The 26642-nt window shown below is 51.2% G+C and overlaps 1 protein-coding gene across 4 annotated transcripts; it reads right to left on the bottom strand.

Moving 5' to 3' along the window:
- Positions 1-561: 561 nt before the first annotated feature.
- On the bottom strand, positions 562-26252 carry slc5a9 (solute carrier family 5 member 9). Of its 4 annotated transcripts, none has more exons than XM_039767248.1 (14): positions 25848-26252; positions 21253-21324; positions 20298-20402; positions 17514-17678; positions 16695-16800; positions 16533-16613; positions 14455-14660; positions 12043-12178; positions 10348-10455; positions 9104-9254; positions 7957-8125; positions 5083-5298; positions 3627-3786; positions 562-3094 (listed from the first exon to the last, which is right to left on the bottom strand). In XM_039767248.1, exons 1-14 carry the CDS (start codon positions 25947-25949, stop codon positions 2892-2894), a joined length of 1980 nt encoding a protein of 659 aa, XP_039623182.1. In that variant the 5' UTR covers positions 25950-26252; the 3' UTR covers positions 562-2891. The 4 variants fall into 4 exon arrangements, with proteins under 4 accessions (XP_039623182.1, XP_039623181.1, XP_039623185.1 ...); XM_039767247.1 differs by lacking the exon at positions 25848-26252 and adding an exon at positions 24916-25153; XM_039767251.1 differs by lacking the exon at positions 25848-26252 and adding an exon at positions 24677-24877.
- Between the last annotated feature and the right edge of the window lie 390 nt (positions 26253-26642).

Genomic DNA, 26642 nt, shown 5'->3' with positions numbered 1-26642 from the left:
GGGGGTCACAGAGTCCACCTCAGCTCCTCAATGTCCCAATTACCCTGGTGTCCAGCCATTGTCCTGGAGGTGAGCTGACCCTGATAGAGTCCCATACTCTCCTTTCTTAATGCAGACCCCTGGCCTGTCAACTCCTCCACACTTCTCTTGCTCACCTCTGTCCAGCCCCAGCAGTTCCTCCTCGGTGTCATATTCTGGTTCAACATCCTTCTTCAAAGTGACATAATGTCCACCCTCATTTCTCAAAAGGGTCTTTTAGAAGAGTGGTTAGCATGACCAATGCCTCAAGTCTTATCAGTTCTTCTCCGTAAATACCCTTGGGGTTGGGGGGGGGCACTTTTGCTGCCCTCCCTTATCCGTCATTCTAGAAATACAACGAGCCCCCCTAGTGGACGACCAATGAGTGACACCTCAGCTGTGCTTTGGCCAAGGAGCCTTACTGACAAGGAGCAGTGGAGCCCCCGGATGGCGTGCTCGGCTTGACAGATGGTGGGCATTGGGCAGGCCCCCTGCTTTGTAACTCCCTTTGTGCAAGGCGCTATATTATTTGAGTCTATGATGACAGGCAGGACTATGGCAGGTGAATGTACTGAATGTAAATGAATGCATGATGGCAGGTGGTAGAGCTTGGCTGCTGTGACTTGATAGACAGCTCCTTGTTCTTTACTGTTATTTGGATTAAGATGGCATTTCTGAAAGGCACTATATGAAATATGCTTGAATACACGATGAACAACAGGATCAGGCTGGCATCTCTTGATGGTTTGTTTTATTGTCTCTCTATACTTGTTTGTGAATTTGGTTGTAAAGCACTTTGTGTCAGTGCCAGTTCTACAGGGCACTATATTGAACACATTTCCATATCAGTTGTCACATAACGAAAGGCACTATATTAAACTTACGGGCATTTGAATATAGGACGATAAGTAGCTACAATATCATAGGTGATTTCTCTGTTGTAAGGTTTTTTTGGATTTCAATGTAATGAGAGGGCATGGTATGAAAGGCACTATATTGAATACATGATGCAGAACACAGCCGATTTTGACCGATCTTACATGTTGGGCAGCACGCCGCAATGTGAAATGAATCGTTTTGTGAAGCAGCTGGTGACAGGGCATACTGTGAAAGGCGCTATATTAAATCAAGGTAATTCAATATAGAATGACAGGTGGGCATTCGCTTCAGGACCTTGGCAGTTTTTTTCTGTTGGCTGGATTCCCAAATCTTAAAGCTATTTGCATTCTAATGTGGCAGTGCATCGTGTGAAAGGCGCTATATTGAATACATGATGATCAGCAGGATCAGCCTAACACCTCTTGACAGATTGCTCAGTTGCGTCTTTAATGTTAATTTGGTTGTAAAGCATTTTATCTCACCACCCCATCATAAATCGCACAAATGACCCTAATACTGAACTGATGTTACCTGTTGGGTAGCACGTTCCACTGTAATGTGACAGAGCACGTTGTGAAAGGCACTATATTTAAATTCAATACAGGATGACCAGGATCTCGGCAGGTTTTCTTCGGTGCCTCACAGGGGATCAGGCGCGATCGTCTCCCTTTTAATGGCGGATAGTACGTTTTCACGTGGGAGCTTTGAAACAAAGCCACCGTTTCTATACAAATCGTCAGGAAATGGGCGGAGTGGCAAAGTCACTGCTCAGCTTGCGCGCAGATGGAAGAACGCAAAGTCCCATGAATCAACGCGGCAGCATGGATTTAGCTGTTTCCAGCTAGGCCGCCCTGTAATTGCCGCGTTGATTCTTGGGATTTTGAGCTCCTCCATCTGCGCGCTTCGTGAGCAGTGACGTCACCGAGCCGCTCGATTCCGTTTGAATCGTTTCCCGCCGCGGTTTTCTCAGTCTCTAATGTGATTTAAATGCAAGGCACTATATTAAATGCGCCAAACCGAATTGTTGCTGCGACATTTTGACAAATATTACCTGTAGCGCAGTGTCCTGTGAGGTTGCAGGGCACATTATGACTACGAAAGTCAGTCTAATAAAATCAAGTTATTTTAATAGAGGACGATCATGGGGGGCTCACGCTCCAATATTCGATTCTTGCACTTTAAAGTTGTTCTCTTTCTAAGGTGACAGTGCGTGTTATGAAAGACACCATACTGAATGCAGGGTGACAAGCAGGATTAAACTAAAATGTTGGCTGATTTGTTTCTTAGATAGCGTCCATTACGTTAGCTAGCACAGTACTGCGTGACCGTGCGGTGTATGCAAGGCGCTATATTTAACAGCAGTGACAGTCACTTCATGTCGCCGTCACGTGAATTGGTTTGTACGGCTGTGCTCGGAATGAAAGACGCTCAGGAGTTTGAATCAACGAGCGGTGGCTTTACGCTGGAATATCTTAGCAGGCGACTTGTGCCAGCCGCCATGGTGGACCACTCTGTGGATCTTCGGTGTTCTTCCCGTGCCCGCCTTTCCAAAGATGGCTTTGATTGGCTACTGGATAGCACTAAATCATCCCAGTAAGGGCTTGTGGCTAACTGGTGCCAGTCACAGCACCATTGGCAAGGCTCTGCCCAACCTTTGCCTGGGCCTGGAAGACGAATGGGTGGATGAAAGCTGAGCTGATGAGGGGAACGGAGGTGAGGATGAAACCTGCAATTCAGCACTCGCATTGAAAGGCGCTATATAAAGCCACACTATCTTCTTAATGGCTGAGAAGAGAGAGTTGATAGCTGCTTTCTTCTGAGCAGGTGCCCGCTGCACGATACCAGCAGGGCACCTCATCAAAGGCGCTATATACACACACAACAAGGCTATAAGAGAGGAGCCACTCTGCACTCACATTTACCGGAGATGCAAACGCGTTGGCCTACAAAGAAATAAATAGAACGGCTGGTCGAAGGCGCACCCCCCAAAATCCTCAGGCGAAGAAGCCCCACAGGAAGACGTTGACGGCCAGCAGGACGAGGGCGTTTATGTTGCACACGTTCCTCCAGAGGGGCACTTCTTCAATGCTGGTCAGCTTTTTGTCCAAAGCTTCCTTCTCCTCGGGGGTCAGTGTGGGACGAGCTGTCGTGGACAAGCCGCAGAACCAGAACAGCAGCTTCTTCCCGAGTGACATGGCTGGGGAGACAACAACAATAAGGTCATGTGGGTCCTGTCCTCCTTGGTCCCCCTCTTTACTTCCATATCTGTCAGTGCCATGTCCTTTGTGGCCCCAGTGGCACTGGCTGTGGCCCATGAATTTTGTCATTAGTCTTTGTGTCCCTCACCTAATCTTTGCACAATTGTGTCCCTTGTCTCGTCCCTTCATCATTGTCCTGTGTCACTCACATTTTGGTCCCCCATCTCCCTGCAGTACTTCATGCTGGTGTCCCCATTTTGCTTTAACACCTTTGTCTCCTGTCCCTCGTCTCATGGCCTCACTACGCCTTACACATAAGCAGATGTCCCTGTCACTTTATCTGTACACGTTTGTCCCCGTCCTCATGCCTGTCCCACGTTTCTGTCTCATTATCCTCCCTTTCCTCACATCTCCATTTCTTTAACGTGTTGCTCTTCTGGTTAGGCAGATGTAGAAGGGCCGCGCCCGCTGAGTGCCAACACAAGTGAGCCCACCTGATTCTGGCACACGTCCCACCCTCCCCAGTCTCACCTTTCACCTCCTGCTCTGGCTGTGGCTGCCCCCCATCTTTATCTTCTGGGTTGGCCGACTTCTCAGGTCCAGAGCTTGAAGATACGGGCAGAGTCCAGGGGTCTTCCAGCTGCACCCGTGGGAGTTGGCTGTGCCTCGTCCACCAAGTCAGCCGGACCAACTGCAGAACAACGATAAGCAGTGAGCTCACAAAGAAATGGCCGGACCCTCGGCGCCTCCCCGAAATGCCTTGTGTGCCAGGGCTTAGTTTGGTGGTCTCAGTGAACTGGAGCCCCAGGTTCAAATCACCCTCTCTAAGGGTTCTCCATGTGGCTCTCCACCTGGCACACTGGCACTCAACATCCTTAAGACAGACTGGCCCAGACTGAGTGAGTGGGCCCTCAGATGGATTGGCATCCCACCCATGGTGGGCTGTGGTCATATTAAGTCAGGGTGGGATCGGGAGCGGCCACTGCTTCAGTTGTTGACACTGGCAGGAGCCAAACGTGGATATGATGCCCGTCCACTGCAGGGCCCACACAGGGCCAAATGGTTAGGGAGTTTGGAATGAGGGAGGATAACCAGAATTCAACATCCAAGCAGACCTCAGCAGAACACACAAACGCCACCTGAACAACAAGTGGGCACAGAACTCCAACCCAGGGTGCTGCATACATGAGGCCATAATGCCAACCATGGACCACCCTCTAAATAAGCCATTCATGATACTGCAACATGAGGCAGCACTCTCAAGTTCAAGAGCATGGGGGCACTGGAGCTTAGCCTGGCAGTGCCACACATGGGACAGGGGGCAAGTATGGCTGGGACTCCAAACTCACACACACACTCTTACAGAACCGAATGTTCAGGTCGTTGGCAGGTGGGAGAACAACTGGAACTCCCAGAGGGTCATCCAAGCAGAGCCTGAGAGAACATGCAGATTCCACATGGACAACAGCTGGATGGTGCCATGAGGGCATAGCCCTAACCCCTATGCCACTCTGCTCCTAAGCCATTCATTAGGTTGCATTTCCTAACACATGCAATGAGGGGGGCTGGAGCCTAGCCTGGTAGCACCAGACAGAGTGGCAGGAGATGACCGAGGACAGGATGCCAGTCCAGCACGGGGTCCACTCACACAGCAGGTTGATTTGATTTACCAGGCACTTGGGTGCAGATAAACTACCCAAGGCTCCTGTGCTTGTTATTTGGGGGTATTCAGTACCTCATTTATTACACAGTAAAATGAGATGTGCCCGGCCCCCTTGTGATGGCATGGCATGGGAGCATCTCAGAGGAAGAGGGTGTGGCATGGTGGCACAGCAGTTAGCGTGGGAGGCTGCCAGCTCAGAGGGCTCATGTCCCTTTTTGACCCCTCTCCGTGTGTGGCTGCTATGTTCTCCCCTCTGCAGCATCTGCTATGGTGGGCTCTTCATTTCTACCTAGAAGGGCAGCTAAGATGGCTGATTGCACTCACGTGCTGCTCCTCGATGGCAGGGGTACAAAGGCTGACCACGGTGATGACCAAGGCGGTCAGAAACAGCAGGATGAGCGCAAAGTAGAGGTAATGGACATCCTTGAGCAGCGCCGGCCTCCTGTCCTCCTCGCCACAGGCTGGGACCCCGTAGGCGAACTCCATCACCATCCTGATGGTCCCAATCAGCAAGCCCACCATCAGGCCCCAGAAGGCCCCCTGAGAAGACAAGACAGACCCAGTTGTTAATGGCCGGTCACCTCGCCATCCTGCAGAAATGTCACAAAATGAGAGCCTGTTCAGTGAAAGTCACCCCAACAACAAACCCTCACCATGACATGGGAATTTACACCCAGCGAGCTAAGAGGGTCTGCAGAAGCCACAAGAGCAGAGCCAAAACTATCTGAAGCTGCGCCAACAAGGTGGGCCAGCAGCCCAATCTGAGGTTTTCACCCCTCCCTCAGTTCTTACCCGTCACCCTCTCCCCGTCCCCAGAGCAGGACGCTGCTGTCACCGAGCTTCACGTAGAGATGATGTTAGGCAGTGCCATGGAGGTGCTTGGAGGTCTCCTCAGCTGCCAGAGTCCTTTAAATGCTGTGTGCCAAACTTCAAGCGGGCTGTCACAGATACACCTGATTAACGGAGTGCTCCCCTCTCAGCAGGGGACCCCCGAAGCTCTGTTGAAGCAACTGTGGGCTTCTTCGTCACCTCCCTCCCTGACCAAGGCCCTTACTGCCCGCTTATTTAGTTTGGCCGAATTGGCCAACTCTAGCAAAGGTCCTGGCGATCCCAAACTCCTTCCATTTCACAGTTCTTGGGGGGTCACTATGACCCTGGGAACACTTAAAGCCTTAGAGATGGCCCATCATGGAGGTCTGCAGACAGTCCCTTGGACTCCAGGGCTTGGTCTCTGTCCTGACATGCAGAGTGACTTGTGGGACCCTCTATGCACAGGTCCATGCGTGTGCCTTTCTAAATGACGTCCGGTCAGTTCATTTGGTGACGGGGGGACTCCACTCAAGTTCTGGAAACTTCTCAAGCTGGCCCAGGATGGTACAGAGGTCTGAATACTTCTAAGGAGGAGACTTTTCAGGCTTGGACTCTGAACGTGTCACATGCTGTCACTTTGGCATGACGGGTTATTGAGTGGTGCAGACTGATGGGCACATCCGGCAAATTAAATCTACACCCCAATAATCGTGGGGGGCGGTGGTGGGGGGGACTTCCCGAGTCCACATATGAATACGAATGTGTATTCACTGATGTCACGCACGGACACACACACACAGTCACATGCGCAGTCACATGCACACACACGGACAGACACGTACATGTGAGCACCCCCAGACACACACACACACACACACACACTCACTCACAGTCGCACACACAGTCACACACGGACAGACACAGACGGACCACCAGACACACACACACACGCGTGAGCACCCCCAGTCATACAGACACACACACACTCACAGTCACACACAGACAGTCACACACGGACAGACACGTGCACGTGAGCACCCCCAGACACACACACACACACACACACACTCACTCACAGTCGCACACACAGTCACACACGGACAGACACAGACGGACCACCAGACACACACACACACGCGTGAGCACCCCCAGTCAAACAGACACACACACAGAGTCACAGTCACATGCACACACACAGACAGACCCCCTGACACACACACACACACACACACACTCACACACTCCCAGTCACACACACACTTGCAGATCTTTAGCTTTTCTCTTTGCCGCTCACCGCCTCGCATTTCCTCCGAGGAAGAGTCCGTTGCCGTTGCCCGATGATTTATTCCGGGCTATAAAAGCCCAAACACGCAGCAGTGTTTTATGAGGTGTTTAAAGGCCCACCGCCATTCCCTGTACTGTAAAACGGAATCCCATTTCCTAACCCATTAACTTTTAGATACAAATCCATGACATTTTATGAGGCTGCCCGCTACAGGCCAGTGCTAATGCACCATTCCTCTTCCTCCTCTTCCTCCTCTTCCTCCTCCAGCATATCACCTGAATGTTAAAACTGAACCCATGGTGCACAGCTTGGCTGACCACTAGAGGTCACTTTAACGGATCTATAAGACAGTATGGGGTCCATATTGTCACACGTAGCAAGGGCCACAATCCAAAGCAACAGACCAAATGGTGGCACAGAAATGTCCCAACACTGAATTGTTTTGAGGGTCCAAACACAACATCAACATGAAAATCAATTCTGTCATTGTGGGGGTCCACACTATGCCCCACACAGTGCCCTCTTATGGCAGTAGGCTGCACTATGGCGTATAATCTGAGACAAGATGGCGGGCCGGTTGAGGTGTCTTTGGGGTCTCCATCATGTCACATGACCCAAACCCACCTACTTCATTTGTTGGGCCAAAGCTGCCATTACGTCTGCGTTGAAAAGCGCGTGAAGCCCACGAGTGGCAGGAGCTTAGCGGCTTATGACAGAGGAACACGGGGAAGGTCAATGGTGTGACCCGCCGCTATCTTCTCTTCCATGTGTTCTCCTAGGGTGAAGGAAGAGAAGCCACCAGAAGACCCCTGAGGTTGTGCCCTGTGCCCTTCTGGTCTCGACAGCTTATAACCAAAGCCTTCACCAGAAGGGGGCCGAGGCGTAAGACCCAAAGGTCAGGGAGGAGAACAAGCAGGAAGTACAAAATCATAAAAAGGGCAAAGACCAGGGCACCTTTGGAAACACAGTCTGGACATGAAGAGCAGTAGAATGATGAAGTAAAAACAACAGACGCCTGTGCCAGGGCACAAAACATGGCCACCTGCCCACCTGAGCTCGATCTCACCCAGTGCTGATCTGCCCGACAGCCCCAGCGTACTCACCTGCTCGTTGACCCGCTTCCAAAAGACGGCCATGAGGAAGAGAGCCGCGATGGGTGGCGCCAGGTAGCTCGTGATGGCCTGGATGTAGTCGAAGAGCTGCCCGCTGTTGGAGGTCTGAATGATGGGGATCCACAAAATGCTGACCACCACCAGCAACACGATGAACACCCTGGGCAAGAATGAAACAGGCGGTGGGCAGGGGGGCAGTTCATCGACAGTTCGACTAGGATGACACAGGACAGGAGAAGGGAAGCCAGAGAGACACATTCTGGCAGTCCACAAGCCAATGGGGGGTTAACAGAGACCACCAAGGGGCAGAAAGCCCTGTTTCTGGAGGGGGCAAATCAGCTAATATCCTCCAGCCCAGCAGATGGCAGCAGAAAGAGAGTCTCACACGGGACAGACACAGTGAGGGGCAGCTAAAACAGAAGCTGCAGTGGGAGCAGACGTGTGCCCCCCAAGGACGCGGTGTTCCTGGAGACTGCCAACAGGGGGCACCTCCTGACACACAATGCACTACCCAGAAGTATCAAACTGGTCAACACACACACACACACACACACACAATCTGAATTGTTGGCTAATCACTGGTGGTTGTCCATGCCCAGCCTTGAAGTGGCAGCAGTGAGAGTAAAGGTGACCAGGCCAGGCCTGCTCACTCTTGTAACAGCTTACCCAGCTGGCAAAGGGTGGTCAAGGCTGCATAAGGAAGATGTTTAACATGCCAATTGATGGCAACCACTTGGTATTCCAGGTTGAAGTGGCACACAGAGCTGAATGCCGTCACACTCATGTAGTGCCCGGTCGTCAGGTGCCATTCAGCCTTGGGCTCCCAAGTAAACCTGGCTGCTCCCTGACAGAAGGGTCTCAGGGTTTGCCTGAAGGCATTAAGGAGATATGGCTGGTATCTCACTGGGCAGTGGTGTCCACCTGCTGGAAATGGAGATCTTGTCCACCAGGAATCCGGACATATTTGGAAGAAATAAGTGGACAGGACTGGCGAGCTCTGTTGGGCTGAATGGCCTGTCCTTGGTGGATGAACATAACAGAGCCCTGAAACTGGCACTGGGCAGCTTTGAATGTCTGTCTGTGTCCCCCAAACAGGCTACCGACGTCAAAAATCCCAATGCCAGCACCAACCAGTTACCTGCCGACCACCATGAGCTCGCGCTCAGTGGCATTTCTGCGAATCCGCTGCCAGATGTCCATGGTGAAGAGGGTGCTGCTGCTGTTGAAGATGGATGTGAGGGAGCTCATCAGTGCCGCCATCATCACTGCGATCATCAAGCCACGGAGGCCTATGGAGAGACCCCCAGAGTTTAGAAATGTGATCCCACCCCAGAGACATGTGTTCCAATCCAATCGGATCAGAAAATGGTGGGCTCAGCTTGTAAAAGAATCTCCGGCTGCCATAATTAGGAGGAAGGCGAGTCTGAGGCCAGCTGCTCAGGTGGGGTGTCGTCCACGTTTGCTCTTCCGTTTACCTGATCCTTGACAGTTCCGGTCTTTGCCATTGGGTTGTTCACCCAGGATTGGCCTTCTTTATGCCGTGCGTGTTATGCGGAGCTTCACGTGCGTACAGAGCAGTTTGGTGACAGTAAATGTTTGAAGATTCCAGGTGGCCCTTTTCCGTATCTAACCGGGGTTTCTGACAGAACTTCCCCCTCTACTGGGCATTTTTGGAAGTTCTTTTAGGATGTGTGTGGTTTGGGACTTCTAGTCATCACATCTGCATTCTGAATTGAATGACCCACATTTGCGGACCCCAAGTCTGGGATTCAATCGAGTGGGCAGTGCGAGTGTAACGAGCCCGAAATGGAGAGCTTTTGCTTCAAAGAGAAGACGTCTTTGTATCAGGAAGCCCAAGTGATCAGTAGAGCAGAGATCAGCCCAGCTAGCTAAGATGGCGGCACTCTGCATTCTGCATCCAGAGGCCAACCAGTGAGGTGACACCCAAGCACATTCCTCAGTGTTGACAGTGCCATCCCCAAAATTAGCAGAAGGGGACAGGAATTATGACTGCATAGAATTTCAAGGAGGCGCCTGATCAGCTTCTTGTGATTGAAGGGAAAATGGGGGCCGACCCAGAAGAGCTGCTGAATACGCACGTTGAATGTGCAAAGCTTTGCGACCTGAACACTCTAGGGGTCTTCATGGGCGTTGAGATTGCTAGTAAGCTGGTGGCACACCCGTGTACTGCATCGTTAACTCTGGCGTCAAGCGTCCGCCGCTTTTTGGGTGGTCCGCTGTTTGAGGAAGACTCCAAGAGGCATGGAGTGACCTTGAACCTTTGTCAAGAACAGCAGGTCCTGGCCCACCTAAAGTCTTTCTCAGTATCCCAAACTGTCAAAGTCTGCTCGCCAAGTCTACAAAGAAGAAACCCGGACTTACCGGTGGGCATGAGCTCCACGACGAGTTTGGGGTAGGCAATGTTGGAACAGCCCACCCTGGCGCCACAGACGACCTCACAGGCTGCCGGCTCCACACAGGCCACGTCATCTGAAACAAAACGAGAGGAGGGCTTGTCCGTCAGTGCGGTGGCTCAAACTCGGCTCAGTCGCTGCCCTCCGTTTTATTCCATTTGATTTGTTCGTTTGTGTTGATTATTTTTGGCTGTTTTTCCCATCGTTTGTCATTTTCTTTTAACGTGTTATCGTCCTGCTTGCGTGATTCTGTCAGATCAACGGAACGTGAAGCCTTAAGGGGTGGGGCCTCCAACACTACAGCTGTGGGCCATTTATAGCGTGGCAAAGTGGCATCAGCTGGCCGTCTGTGCCCTATGTGTGCCAGAACATCTTAAAAGACATAGGCACGGTTGTGGCACATGCCAACGGAGTACCACGAGAACATCACCAGTCCAAAAAGGACGTCACTAGGTGACAATGGTGACAATATTAATACTGAAACAGGAAGTCCATGAGAGCGCAGCAGAATCCCCCCAACAGCTTTCTGCGAGGCCTTTTGACTCGTTGGCTTTCTTCGTACTTGTAATGAGTTGCCTTTGTTTGCCCGTTTGTTTTAATTTTGGGTTTATTTCTGGACTTTTTCTTTATTTAATAAAATGAAATTAAAAAGGGACAGATTTCTTTAAGTGGTATCTGTGGGCCTCGTGCCAGTTTTGGAGTTGGCGGTCTTTCTTCATCACCACGCTGTCTACCTTGAAATCCCCTGCCTAAATATTTATAAATGACACGCAGCAAATGGATGCCAGCTTTACGGGGATGCCACCTTATGACATCACGAATGGTGCCACCATTGTTGGCGTGACTACAGAACACGGACTCAGAATGGCACTGTGATGATGTCACCGACCACAATGGAAATCACCACCTAAAAACAGAAATCATTACAATGGAGATCTGCAGAGACCACCGTGTAGAGCAGGTTTTTGTTAAAGACCCCATAGAGGGTGCCAGAGGGCTGGATGTCACCAAGGGCACCTTCAGGTCTTTGTCACAGTGCTAGACAGGACAGCATGAACAACTGGCAGGAGGACGGGGGTGCCTTCCTCCAATGTTCTCTCGGGTGAGCATTTGATGGTATTTGGGCACAGAGACAAGTGCCATGTGGCTGTGAAAAGCAGTTAAAGTCACCCACTGACGTGCACTCTAGGGTGGCAAAGCTTTGCTTTCAGTTTGAGCTGCGGAGAACTTGTGCCTCCTCCAAACTCGCGTGTGAGATTCCTGCCACGTCTGGCCCAGTGTCCGTGACTGTAGGCATCTGAGGGTCTGTCTGTCTGTCTGTCTGTCTTGCAGTGGACTGGCGTCCTGTCCAGAGCTGAATGGTCTGATGATGCTGGGAAAACCTCACGCGCTTCACAATGGGGTCACATGAGTGGACAAATCTGGGCAAGTCTGATTTGTTTATGCCCTCTGATGGGCTGGCATCACTTACACTCTTAGTGCTTGCATTGCACTCATTGACTGAGAACCCGGGGTGGGCTTCAGCTTCCTGCAATTAATAAGTGGGTAGATGTTAGGTGTGCCCTCCTTTGACTTCACCAGTCTGCCATGTTTGGTCCTTACCAGCAATTGAGACCATCACTCCACCATTGTGCCATCCTGCTCTAACAGTAACCGTACCCACCTGGAAAAAGAGCTCTGCTGATCATGCCAGGCATTACAATGAAAAACATGGGCATCGTCTTCAGGTATCCACCTAACACGGAGCCCCCTTTGGCATGGGAAAGATTCTTGGCAGACAGCGAGCGCTGAACGATGACCTGTTGGAGAAAAAAGGACAGACAGTGGCTGAAGGGGGGCTCGCCTGGCATCAGGACGTCCAGTTATCTAGCGCTCTGCCCTGAACACTGGCACGGGGCGCCGATTTCATGACAGCCGTAATCAGTGCAGTTTGTACATTAAAGGCCGGTGGGCACAGCTGGGCAAAATAAGCCCCGAGCTCCCCCGAGTCATTTAACTTCTCATTCAAATGTTTAGAAGAAGCTGCAGGTTTGTCCTCTTAAGCACTTTGGAAAAGTTTCATCTGCCGAATGTAAAGGCTTATCCAGAAAAAGTGGCCGTCCTGGATGTGGAATTGTCTTTGTGCCAAGAGGACTGTGAGGGGCTGATGAATGAAGAGAATGAGAGGGAGAGAGAAGGTTGGATGATGTGGCGGTCAGGAAGTGCAGCGGATTAGCAAGGAGGAAGTCAGGACAGCGATGAAGAGGATGAAGAAGGGAAAGGCCGTTGGTCCAGATGACATACCTGTGGAAGTATAGAGGTGTTTAGGAGAGATGGCAGTGGAGTTTCTAATGGAATCTTGGAAAGTAAGAGGATGGCCAAAGAGTGGAGTTGGCTCAAATAAAACTCCAGGCCTTAACTCCCGCCACCTAAGGGTCTGCTGCTCTGACCAAGTCAAGTTGGGGAGCCTGCACTGGCACGGCGCGTTGGCACACCCACTACACAGCAAAACAATTTGGGACCCTGGTTTGCAACCCCCCAGGCAAACACGCCGTCCAGTCCCACCCTCCGGAGATGACCCTCCATCTGCTACAGCCAGGTGTTACATGGGCGACCCTTTGGCCTGGTCCAGCCACTCAGCTCCCCAACAATGAGGATCTTACAAGCTGATCACCCTCTGTGAAACGTGCCACATGGTTGTAGTGCCCTAACTGACGCTCCCTCACAATGCAGGTCATGTGACTCATTCGGGACTCCATGAGCAACACAAAGTCACACCAACGGGACATGAGGACCCTCTGAAGAGACACACATGAAGGAGTCCAGTCTTCGTCTCAGGCCACTGGATAGCGTCCATGTCTCACAAACAGGGGGCAGCAGGACTCTAAAGACTTGGACCTTCATCCTTTTGCTGATATCAGGAGCGCCACACACCCCTCAGTGACCTCATGACCCCCCAAGCTCTGCCAGTCCGTCTACTGACTTCACAGGAAGAGTCACCAGAGTCACATGAATGTCACTGCTGAGGTCAGTAAACCTCTCGATGACGAGGTCGACACTCTCTCTGCAGACAGACACACTGCTGATGATCGTACTCAAGAGGTCATTAAAGGCCTGATGTTGGTTTTTATCAGGACCCTCACAAGCCCAGACACTCAGACTCCTCACTCAGTCTCTCGAGCGCCCTGATCAGAGCCTCCATTGACTCCACGAAGATCACAGCATCATCAGCAAAGTCAAGATCAGTGAATCTTTCTTCACCAACAGATGCCCCCCAGCCGCTGGACCCCACGACTCTGCCCACCACCCAGTCCATACCAGCATTGAACAGAGTAGGAGCAGAACACACCGCTGACGAACCCAAAACACAGAGGTCCTGCCTCCACTCTGCACAGCACTCACAGTACCAGTGGACAGGCCGGCCATGATATCCAGCAACCTCGAGGGGATCCCGCCAAGTCTCAGGATGTCCCACAGGGCCACAGCTCAATCGACTGAGTTGGACGCTTTATGAAAATCGACAAAGGCTGCTAAGAAACTCTGGTGATATTCACGTTTGCGCTCCATGAGAACCCTTCGTGTCAGGATGTGGTCGATGGTAGACTTCTTAGGCGTAAAACCAGACTGTTCCTGTCATTGGTGGGTGAGCAGGTGATCCTATTGAGGACGACCCTAGTAAGGACCTTACCTGGCACCGAGAGCAGTGTGATCCCCCTGTACTCACCACAATCCAGGCGATCACCCTTCCCTTTCCAGATAGGGACAACAAGTCCCGTTTTCCAGTCAGTTGGGATGATGCCAGCCTCACAAATGAAACCAAAGATTGCTTGCAATGCCAGGAGGACAGCCTTACCACCAGCCTGGAGAAGTTCACCCCCGGATACCACAGATCCCTGCAGCCTTCACTGCCCTCAGCTGGCTCCAGAAGTACAGTCAGCTGACAGGCAGCTCTAGATGGTAATGGACCAGCGATCAGCATATGGACCTCCTTACCAAACATCTGCTAGTTAAGTTTCACCAGCTTTGTCTATTCCTCTGCCCAGTGTGCCCCATGTGCCCCCCATGTGCCCAGTGATGTGTAAACTGGTGAGGATACCTGATCAGTGCACCAGCACCAGGTGGCCAGCACAGTAAGTCCAAAGATGAGCCCTGGCCAGGGCAGGTCACCCGTGACAGGGTCTCTGAACATGTGGAAGGCGTCAGCTCGGGGCAGGTGGCAGGAGGTGTTGGCCACAGTCAGGGTGGGTGAGGCGTGGCTGTATTTCTCCTGCAGTCCCTCATACCAGCCCACCTTCTCGAAGCCTGAGGGAGAAGAAAGACACAGACATGGGGGAGTCAGAGATTCGTGAACCAAACAAAGAGTGTTTCCAGCAGTGGACTGAGGAGGACATGCTGAGTGACCGCCAGGGTTGAATAAAATGAATCAATGAAGTATGGAGGAGCCGGGGGGACACTAAGTGCTTTGAGGACCAAGCGCGGGAAGACCCTGAAAATGAACTATGGCTGAGTTGACCAAAATGGGCTTGATAAGTGATCCACTGGGGCTCAAGTTTGTGAAACTCCTCACATCAGACCCCAACTGAGTGATCAATGAACCTTCAGAGGCCCCTGCCATGAAAGGTGCCATACAAGATCGAGATCCAGTGGCACTCAAACACTGACGTGACCAAGCAGTGCCGTGTCCGGAGTTAAATTCCGGATGACATCAAGAGGATGAACGAGTGATTCTCATTCTGATATCTAAGGAGGTCAATTAAATGCTCAAATAAGCGAAAAGTGCATTTCCATTGAGTGGGCACTGCCCACCCACAGACACGCACCTTACTGTGCTGCTGCACTGAGTGCATGTGGGTCTCCACCCAGAGGAGAGCAAGAAGGCCGATTCAGGACCATGGTGAGCAATTGAGGAAGAGGAGCAGCTGAAGAGGGGAGAGGAGGAGATGAAGACACAACTAGAGTGTTTAAAAAGCACAAAGGGAACTGCAACAGGAGACGCCAGCCATTATTTTAAAGTAAAAGTTGTCATCAAAAACACAAGGGGACACCAGAGGGACTCTTGAACAGAGCAGATTTCACACAAATGTTAGTTATGAAGATCCTCGTCACACAAAGGGCCACCGATACGTGACTGCGGGGACCCTCAGAACCTCAGCTTGGTGACATTTTGGAAAACTCCAGAGAGCTGGGTGGCCTGCTCTTGTCACAACTGCCCTGAAGCTCCAAGGTTCAGCTAAATGGCTACGGAGCAAAGAGCGGGCGGAGGAACCCACCGGAGAGACCACCTGACTACATAGTGACCTTTAATAGCAAACAAAACTACAACGTTAAAAAAATGACTGAACGAATGATTATTTAACAAAGCCATTGTGTCAACTAGAATAAAGAACAAGACATGGACTGTCACAGCGAGTGACCCCTGACTGAGGGATAGAGAATGAGTGACAAATGACAGAACCAGCTGGCTGGATGGCACTGCGTAAGGAACGGAGAGAATCGTTCAGTGACCAATGGCCTGATCAGCTGATTGATCGATCGACTTGATCAGGTACGTGTTCTGAGACAGAGTATGAAATAACTGAACGAACTGGCTATGTCGTTAAAATGGATCAGACAATATTACTAATTATTGATTGATTGGCTGATTTTATAACATCAAATTTAATGTACAACATAAAGACTGACTGACTATGTAGTGGGGTGTCAGTCATAGATAAAGTCCTTCACTGATTGACTGACTCACTTATAAGGTGTCTTACTTTCCAGGACAGCAAATAAAAGAGAATTGACTACGCAGTACTAGAATAAACACAGACCCCCAACTAATATATTGATTGATTGATTGATTGATTTTATAATTCTGTCTAAATATCCAATACGCTGTACAAAATAAAGATTGACTGACCAGTCTAACGGTGAGCGATGTTTGCGATGATAAAACAATTTTCCTGACTCTTAAAGTGCCTGACCGACTGGTGGACACTTTGGCACCTCCAATGGCAATGCTGGCCGTGCCCCCCCGTCCCCAAGTGTCCACTTTGCTCCTTCAGACGCGTCGGGTTCAACTGGCTCTGCTTTGGCGAGTTCCATAGGCCACTGGTAATCGTCACTCACACTTCAGCATACCGAGACCACTTGGGATTAACGCCCCAATATGGCCGCCCCAGCATTGCTTACCTAGAAACATTAGGACAAAGGCCCCCGCCACCATGATGACCGTTTGAAGGGCGTCTGTGTAAATCACGGCTGCCAAGCCCCCTGCAAGTGAACAACACAGATAATGAGAGTCTCCAGAGGGTGGGCACACACACACACACACACACAGACGGGCGAGGTCACCTGCGATGGTATAGATGGCCGTCACCACCAAAAGGAGCACCGTGGAGACATAAAGGTCCCAGCCGAGAGACACCTGGATGAAGAGAGCTCCAGAGAAGATGTCTGTCTGAGACAAAGAGAACGCCATGTCAGGGTGGTCTTCAGTGCTCACGCCAGGGACATAAGCACTTCCCAACTAGCTGCCCCTTGTGCCACTCCCAATGTAGAATAAGCCGTGGCTTCAGCTTGTTTTGAAACATGTCATGTATGACCTGGAGAATCTTCTGGACCGTCTCCCCTTTGTGTCTTTGAGTGCCAACCTCGGCCCCTCGGTGACTCAGGTTACCCCTCTATGAGCCATCATCAGACTCAGGCTGATCCACCTGCAGAGGTTCTTAGGAACACAAACAACAGGCAGGCCTTCCAGTGCCAGTCAGCACAAACGGGCACAAATTATGAAGGATATAAAACTGGGATTGGTGGGGTGGCACCTGAACATGGAGGCACAGTTAGAAACGTGTTAGGGGTTCATTTTGCACAAACATTTCTTCTGAATCACAGACACATTGAATCCGTGACCAAGGAGTGTGACAGTCAGGAGGACTTTAGGGGCCTTCACAACGCAGCTTGATGTCATTTTGGAGGGCTGGTGGGCTTTGGTGGGCCGAGTGGCCTCTCCTCATCCTGATTGTTCTGATGTTCTAATTGCTCCTCTATCTACGACTAGGCACACGGGGAAGTTAACATCAAACAGCGCCACCTTGTGGATCTCCCCAAAGGGACTCCAGGTGCGCAGACACAACCTGTCAACGTCCCCCTAAAACACAGACTAAGACTCACCGATATCTTAGTAAAGATGTACAGAACCAGGGAGAGCACCGACATGTAGATTCGAATGCGCTGGCCCCCAAATCTCTTCCGCAGGTACTCTGGCATGGTGACCACACCAGCTGCGATGTAGACTGGCACAAAAATCCACCCGAGGGCAATGAGCACCCAGGCTGCCTGAGAGCAAAAGAAGGAAGCGTTAGGAGGCGACTTGTCACCGTCACACAAGCAAGATGTGGGGACAGCCTGGTGGCTTTTCATCTCTCTGGTTTGTGGTGCTGTTTGAACTCGTTTGGTGTTTGATGGAGCCCCCCTGTGACCCGGAGGTGGGTTTTGGGTTATTATTAATTATTATTATTATTATTATTATTATCACCTTTACAAAGTGCCTCACGCTGCATCAATTATGTGTGTGTCATTCCAGAGTGCTTTCCATTTGGTTTTCTGCCATCATCTCATGTCTGGGGTATGCTGTATGCGTGTCCATCGTGTGGGTGGAGCCTCAGAGGCGGGGCAATCCTGCTCAGATACACCTGATTGGTCATTGCTTGGTATCTGTGTGTCTGTCTGAGTGCTCTGATGGTCCGTGGATTTTGTGGGTGGTTCCCCAAGAGGCGGGGCCACCTGTCCTTCTCTGCTGAGGGCCCGCCCCCCGCCCCATAAAGGCTTTCAATGTGCTCTGCTGGTGTTTGGTGGTCCCATGATTGTTACATTTTCGGTAGTTTTGAGTGTCATTTTTTTTGCCTTATTTTGCTCAGCGTCATAGTGTTACTCTTGTAGATTTCTTGTTTGCTCTGCCTGGAATATTTTGTAATTATTTTCCATTTTTGGGAGAAATCTCCTTTTTTCCCTAAAGCTTCTTTGCGGGTCTCGTCTCAACAAGCTGACCCTCCCTCTTGTGAATAATTGGCACGTTTGAAGCCAAAGCCCCGTTTGGCCTGCCAGGCCGGTGAGGACGCTGCTCTGCTGTGGACAATCGTCACGTTCAGGATGGGCTGCAGATTACGAGCTTTGCTAGTTTGCTAACTAAATGATCATCTCCTGTTCCAAGTCAAGTCAAGTCAAGTCAAGTCAAGTTGGGGAGCCTGTGCTGGTACGGCGCGTTGGCACACCCACTACACAACGAAACAACTCGGGATCCCGGCTTGCAACCCCCCAGGCAGACACACCGTCCAGTCCCGCCCTCCATCCATCGTGGGTGACCCCTTGGCCTGGTCAAGCCACTCGGGTCCCCAGCAATGAGGATCTTACGAGCTGATCACCCTCGGGTAATGGCGTCACATGGCTGTAGTGCCGTAACTGACGCTCCCTCACAATGCAGGTCATGTGACTCATTCGGGACTCCATGAGCAACACAAAGTCACACCAACAGGACCCAAGGACCCTCTGAAGAGACACACATGAAGGAGTCCTGTCTTCGTCTCAGGTCACTGGATAGCATCCATGTCTCACAAACAGGGGCCACCAGGACTCTAAAGACTTGGACCTTCGTCCTTTTGCTGATATCAGGAGCGCCACACACCCCTCAGTGACCTCAAGACCCCCCAAGTTCTCCCAGTCCATTTACTGACTTCACAGGAGGAGTCACCAGAGTCACATGAATGGCACCGCCAAGGTAAGTAAACCTCTCAATGACAAGGTGGCACTCTCTCCACAGACAGACACACTGCTGATGGCCGTGCCCAAGAGGTCATTAAAGGCCTGATGTTGGTTTTTATCGGGACCCTCACAAGCCCAGACACTCAGACTCCCGATCAGAGCCTCCATTGAAGATCACAGCATCGTCAGCAAAGCCGAGATCCGGGAATCCTCCTGTTCCCTACACTTAAAAAAATCTTTGCCTATTGTCTGTGAGGCTTAACTCCGCCATGTCGGCCTGAAGGTGTGTGGCACTGGTGTCATCGGTGTGGTGGCGTCACACACTTCCTGGTCATCCAGGTTTGTAGCTCAGCCCTAGGACTGACATTCCTGATTTCTACATAAAGACTTTGGTGTTTGGTCACCACGTTGGTTTGATGGAAGTCCAAACGCACCTTCGTGTTCCCGACCCGGCCTCGTTTCACGTGTCATTCGATTTTGTGGTCTTCTTGGCCAGCAGTGCGACCAACAGGGGGCCCGTTTAGCGGTGGAGAATTTGTGTAAACCCCTGCCATCCATGACAGAAAATAACCCACAGTGTGCCCTTTTCATTGGGTCTGCCTTCTGTGTCAAGGTGGCTGTGGAGAGGAGAAGCACAAGAGAGAAGGAAACGAAGCCGAGTACGGCCGGGTAGACACACACGGGTCACTTCAAGAGAGCGACGGAGAACTGCAGCCCACCCAAGCGACTGGCACTGACCTGCTACTTGTTAATGATTAAGTGAGAGTGCCACTCTGCCAGAAAGGACTGGCACAGGACGGACTACAGCAGGGTCCCTTAACCGAGGGGACTTTCACACTCGGCCTGCCGATGAGGGCTTGGGGAGACCCCCCAGTGCCCACACAATGTTGCCCCCTCGCACTCCCTCTACAGCGGGACAGTTTCTGCAGTCTCTCTACACACTTACTGCCTTTCTGTGCCATTGTGGTCTCAGTGTTTGCACATTTTTAATAAAGTCAACAAAGGCAGCCTAACATTAAAGAAATAAAAAGAACACTTGGGAGAGGCCTGTCACCCCAGGTTACAATAAGGGCACTGCCACTCCTGCGTGCCATAAAAGTGAAAAATGAATACCTTAGGGAAAGGGGACAACTGGCAAACCAAGAAAGAAAGAAAGAAAGAAAGAAAGAAAGATGAAAGGCCCCTCCTTTTACTTACGTTCCACTCAAATCCCCCCACAGCAATGCCCCCTGCTGCCCCAGTGCCCGCCAGTCCAATGAACAGCCCACTGCCAACATTACTAGACATCAGAGAGGCGCCAATCTGTAGCAAGAAACAGACAGACAGGTGTTAGCCTGGCATCTCCGCACAGCCACCACACACACCCCCCACAAGTGGACAGCCTGGCACTGCCCCATCATCACACAGTGGCCCCCCCAGATGGAAAACATCTGCCCAGTAGACAGGCAGACAGACAGACAGACAGACAGGTGGTAGCCTGGCATCTCCTGCCCAGCAGGCTTTGTCCCACTACAGACCCCTCAGTGCTAGTGTGGCATCTCCTTACAGCCTTGCCCCACCATCCGCAAGTGGACCAGGGTTAGCTGGCACTGCCCACTCTCCTTACAGGAGACCTTCAGACTGTCACTTGATACAAACAGACTAAGCAGGACGGGGCGCCCGTTTTTGTCCCAATAACACTGAAGGAGTGCAGGAAAGTTTCTTTAGTGACATTAGTGACCAGAGCCAACCCCAGCTGACATGACCGTTCACATTTCATATCCAACAGGGGTGGCCTTGGATCCTTCTGGTCTGTTCTAACTATTTATGATGCTCAGGGTACGGTGAGAAGACACGTGAGCAACACATGTGACAAGTGGAGGGACGGCCACTACGTGACTGTGCAAGTGCGCCTCCTGTGCATTGTGGCCTGAAACAAACACAAAAAACAAAAAGCCATTAGGGGAACCAACAGACCCCTCCAGACTGGCATCCAGCAAGAGGAGAACGCTCTTACCCAACTCTCCAGTAGGTGGCAATGCTGAGCTCAGTGGGCCTGAGAACAGAGGGTGGGCTGACTTGAAAAGTCAATGAGATGAAGGCAGGCAGACGTCAGCATGGACCCCCTCATTTCATGACGTTAAAAAGTGAAAATACTGAAAAGACCACTCACCGGCCACCAGGTCATGGATCGTCCAGCAAGGAAATATCCCCCTACGGTGCCTCGGTTTGCTCTTATGGAAGACTGGGGAGGAAGAAAAGAAAAAGTCAACACCAGGAACGAGAGCGGCCGGGGAAGAGCAGCGCCCTGCTGCAGACGGGGCCGGGGTCCACATGCACCCCTCACGTATCTGCGGCCCCTCTGACGGGACCATGTGATGGGCGGTGTCTGGGAGGCAGCGCCCCCTGCTGGTCACAGACTGTCAGGCCTTTACACTGACGTGAGAGTGTGTGTGTGTGTGTGTGTGTGTGTGTGTGCAAAGGAGACCCCTGAGCCGACAGCAAACGGAGAAGGAAAACAACTGAAACAAGGAGCTCTTTGCAAACATTCCTGTGATTGGGAAAGAAAAGGAAGACTTTCAAATATGCAAATGGGGATTTTGTGGGATTTTCTTTTTGTCAAACTTCCTGGTTTGTAAAGGCAGAGTTGGAATGTAAAAAATGTCACATAAACAGAAAGATATGAAAGGCACCATAAATACAAAGGGGGCAAAGGGAGATGAAAAAGCACTACAGTATATGAAAGGCACTATATAATAGATAAAGCCAAAGGGATAGGAAGGGTGCGATGGAAGAGATATAAAGATGTGAAAGGCACTTTAAAACAGACAGACAGATGGATATGTAAGGCACTATATAATTTAAAAGGCACTATATAATAGATAGATAGACAGATAGATATGAAAGGCACTATATAATGATAGATAGACAGACAGATAGATAATGTGAAAGGCACTATATAATGATAGAGGGTGGCATGGCTGCTCAGCACTAGTGCTGCTGACTTGCCAGAAGGAGTGCCAAGCTCGTGTCCCAGATCCTCCCCAAGTCCAAGTGGGTTTCCTCTCACAGTCCAGTGACATGTAGATGAGGTGCATTGGCGCTGCTGAATTGGCCCCTTGTTGTGGGCGTTTGCCCTATGATGGGCTGGCGCCTGTCCCAGGCTTGTTTCTGCCTGATGACCACTGTGACTGCCCTGTCACCGTCCCCTGGATGGGTGGATGAAGGGGTATAAGCAGAGAGCTGTGAGAAGCCCCATATAAGAGTTTGGGTGATTTCGCTCGCTGCCCAGTCGCGAATCAGGCCTTCCTCTCCTCTTCTTCTAATATTGTGCTCTCCTTGAGAGCGGGCACCAAGTTGCTGGCCTTTACTAAAATGGACAGGAAGGCCTCCATAGAATTTCTCTTTGTGTCATTTCACTCTTTCATGTATTCATCCCCCTTTGTAAAAGCTGCATGGAGCCCAGGTCAGTGCTGGCACCCACGGTTATGAAGCAGGAAGGTGCCCGTGAAGGGGTGCCCAACGCCCACAGGTCCAACACAGTATGTCACTGACAGCCTTTATATCATAAACACAACAAGGGCCGACTGTAGATAATTGGATCATTTCTGAGGAGGGTCAGTAGTGGGATTTACCAGAGCCCCCCTTTTCCAGACCAGATATGGTGGTCCCTCTTCCACCTCCTCTTTCTTTGAGCTCTGTTCAGCAGTAGGAGCAGTTGGCAGCCTTCAGTCCTGATGGAGTCCCACATCTGTGTCCCTGGCAGCGTCTGTTGTGGCTGTGGCGTCCAGTCTTAGAGTCTTACAGCAGAACGCCAAGGCATCTCTAATATCTTGGGTGTGGGACTTGACGTGGGCTCTCTTGTCGATGGCCAGCTTTCTGCCTTGCCGGGGTCTCCCGCCTCTTGAGACTCTTCTTCACCTCCTGTGTGGATTCAGGAGTACGTGATGCTTTTTCAGAAGTATGCCGTCCTTGGTCACCATTACTATTGGCACTCTCCACAAGTGACCTTCCTGTCACAGAACAATGACAATTATTCACTTCTCACACTGATGTCTGGGAGGATGAGAGCCGCGGAACGCAATTAGACGCGACCGTCAAAAGGACCAAAGAGAGGAGTTTGACTTTAAGAGGAAGATCTGCAGGGTCAGCCACCATTGTTCTGGTGGAGGAGGTAGAAACAACGACTGAGCAGAACCACCGACACAAGAATCTTAATCAGAACGTCAATACAAACCTCAGAAACTTTAAATGCGCCCATTTCTAAACTCCGACTGCTTAGAGGGGCCAAGGACCTCACGATGTCCTCATTTTGATTCAGCCTGCCATGCCATGACCCTTAGCTTCACTGCCTGCTTTGGGGTCCAACAAACCAACATTTTAATAAAAAGGCTTCAGCAGAAGACCCAGCACGGGCTAAAGGTGACCCGGGTTGGAGGGGGTGCGTGCCAGCGGGCCGTGAAGAGGGGCCTGCGTGGAAATCAACTCAGCGGATGACAAGACGGCCATTACGCGCACAACCGCGCCGCGCCGCACCGCAGGGAATCCGAACTCACACAGGCGCTCCACAAATCCCCTTCTTCCCAGTCCCACGCGCCGTTTTAAATGAGGAATATCGGGACTTTTAGGGGTGTCGAGATTTTCACACCTATCATGTAAGCATCTGTGGTGAAAGTACGCGGGCAGGCTGCTAGGAGAAGTCAGCAAAGAATCTGCTTCAAATGAAAAATATGTTACATGACTGACTGAGCCCGTCTCCTCTCCGATTTATTTTATTCGATTTATCTTTTATTGGATGTCAGGTTTTCTTGTAAACGTAACGAAGTAGACGCACCCTGAAAACCCGCCCGAAACTGTGCCGGCCACCCAGTGGCGGTTCCAGACCAAATTTACCAGGGGACCAGGGTAGGGCCAGTGTTTTCTCATGGGGGCACAAAACATCACCGTAAGTAATTAATTCAGCACAGGGGCCTCAACAGGTGCCAGGGCCAGTTCTACAGGGGCACGGGGCACTGGCCCCTGTCTAAAACCGCCTATGCGGCCACCATGTCCGTCTGTCTGTCTATCAGTCTGCACTGGGCTCCGTGTGGGCCGAATCGGTGGCCATTCGGCTCGCTTCTTCTTCAAATTCATTTGTTCAGAAATGTCCAGACATCTCGCGCAGAGCACATTTGTGAAATTTCATCCCTTAAAACATACAAACATTTTGTGCGCCTTCCGTTCGCTTATCGTTTTTGTAGATTTGCATCTTGTATTCGCCGAACGGCCGCCCCTCAGACGTTAAAGCGGATCCGCATCGCAAACCGTGAACCGCCCGGAGAGGCGCGCGCATGCGCACAAGCCTCTTGAACCCCTGCGCGCCCGTCCAGCTGCTTCAGGTGAGTTTAGCGTGAAAAGTGAAACCTTCATAATGAATGGGAGAGCAAAGGGACTCAATCAGAGCGCAGATGGACCCTTCGGAGCGACCTGCACGTTCTAACAATTCAGGACGTCATTAAGCGGCACGGCGGCTCTCCATGAGCCCAGAATTTGAACTCTCCGGACCATCAGACGCCACAAACCAAGAGCAGCACGTCAGCCGACACCATTGAACTCACCTGAACTGCAGTCCGCTGTCCGTGAACCCTCCGTTTTGAATTCCGTGACTTCTTATCGACTGGAGTCCACTAGCGCGTGTCCCCATACATTTTATTGTTGTTGTTTGCATACCTGCGATTGTCACACAATGAGAAACGCTCGCACTTTCGACGCACTTGAACGGGGGTCTTTCCTGTCTTCGGGCGCCCGTCCGGATCCCCCCTCAAAGCCCCTCGATGCCGTCCCGCCCCCTACTCACCCAGATGCCCACCGCCACGACAAACACGAAATAAACGGCAATGACGGCGATGTCCGCGATCTCCAGGGCGAACTTCTGGCCGGCGTCGGGGGCCACTGACGGGGTGCCGGTGGCCATGTTGTCTCGGCTCGTTTGACCAACACGTCCGGCGTGAACTTTGAGGCTTCCTCGCGGCTGCGACTTTAATAATTAACGCGGCGTCCTGGCGGCCTTCACTTTTAATTATTAGAAAAGAAAGCAAAAGTCCTGAGCAAACAAAAATGGGGAGATGGGGCCGAGCTAAAGAAAAGAGCGAAAGCAAATAAAACAGGAGCCATCGAGACGAGCGCGGTTTATATAGCGCCTTTCGCATTATTTTCATTGTATACCGCGCTTCAAATGGGGGTGCAGCGGGGACAAATCACCCCTATAAAGTATTTTTATTTTTCACTTCTGTTGCTGTATCCGAGTAAACTGCTAATAATCAAGTCAGTCCAACCTGATGTGAATGGCGAGGATGTAGACGACTTGAGCCTCATCTGGCGTCCTACTGAACATAAAGGACAGACTGAGGGTGTGGGTCGCAGACCCCCAGGCACCCATGAAGAATGCCAAAGCAGCAGTGCCAACACATAAGCTGCCTTTCAGCTGGGTAGCACTGTGGCACAGTGCTTAGCGGAGTCACAAGCTCAACTCTGGCCTTCACCCCTCACTCCAAAGATAATAATAATAGCAACACTATATTTATATAGCGCCTTTCCCATGCTCACAGCGCTTCATGGGTTTTCAAAGGGCAACAATGGTAATAAGAGCAAAGATGGCATTAATAATTGGGGTCGACAATACCATCAGACATCGAACACCAAACGAGAGAAACACACGAAATGATGAACGCCCACATGGCAGTGGGCAGTGTGCCTGATAATGGACTGGCACTCCATGCTGGCTCTTACCTCGTGCCCACTGATACCCCAATACACAAAGGACACATCAAGCACTTTCCACAAGGACTGGTAGGTGCCAAGCTGGGCTCTGAAAGGCACTATATAATCCATGAGCTCCGGCCCAGTCGCTCCACTGCAGCACGGCAGCTTCAGGCCCCACAGAATGGCGGCCCACACTCATTTCAGAGGCAGTGGCTTGAAATGGCCAATGACGTCGAAGGCCCGTCCACCAGAGGGCAGCAGACCTCCATCGCGCTCTCCCGTCCTAACCCTCACACAGCGCGGCGCAGACTCCGCGGAGCCCACCCGGGTTTGCACAGAAAGCCTTCGCTCTCTTATTCTGCAGCCTTGGGCCAAAATCTTTTCAATTAATTTTCCCCCTCAAAACAGGATTTTAAAACGTTTTGCAAATGTTTTAAAAGTAATAATTAGAACACCCTGAACTATCCCATTGACACAAGTATTCAGACCCTTGACTGGGCACTTCGTTGAAGCCCCTTTGGCAATGATGGCAGCCTGGCATCTTCTTGGGTTTCACGCTCCTGGATTTGGGTTGTTCTGACCTTTTACTCTGCAGGTCCTCTCGAGCTCTGCCTGGTCGGATGGAGACGGTCGGTGGACGGCCATCTTCGAGTGGTTCACGCCACAACATTCCCAGAATTGCGTCCCTCAGCCGAGTCGGTGGTCCCGACTGCTCTTCTGCAGTCTCGCATTAAGCCCACCTCTGTACATTGCTCCATGCAGCTTTTCCTCGGCTGGTCTCCCAGTCCCTGAAGGTGCCACTGGCCAGGGTGTCATCAGACC

Source organism: Polypterus senegalus, chromosome 10 (genome assembly GCF_016835505.1).
Source record: "Polypterus senegalus isolate Bchr_013 chromosome 10, ASM1683550v1, whole genome shotgun sequence".
Taxonomy (NCBI): Eukaryota; Metazoa; Chordata; class Cladistia; order Polypteriformes; family Polypteridae; genus Polypterus; species Polypterus senegalus.
Note: the sequence above shows the minus strand (reverse complement) of the source record. Positions and strands in the feature narration are given on the sequence as shown.

Excerpts from the sequence above, each read along its gene's own strand:
- slc5a9 (XM_039767247.1), bottom strand. The coding sequence starts at position 25,032 with ATGGCCACCGGCACCCCGTCAGTGGCCCCCGACGCCGGCCAGAAGTTC. Across the intron at positions 17,679-20,297 it reads TGGGGGGATTTGAGTGGAAC|GCAGCCTGGGTGCTCATTGC; the intron begins GTAAGTAAAAGG and ends TTTTGCTCTCAG. Across the intron at positions 16,614-16,694 it reads GGCCATCTATACCATCGCAG|GGGGCTTGGCAGCCGTGATT; the intron begins GTGACCTCGCCC and ends GTTCACTTGCAG.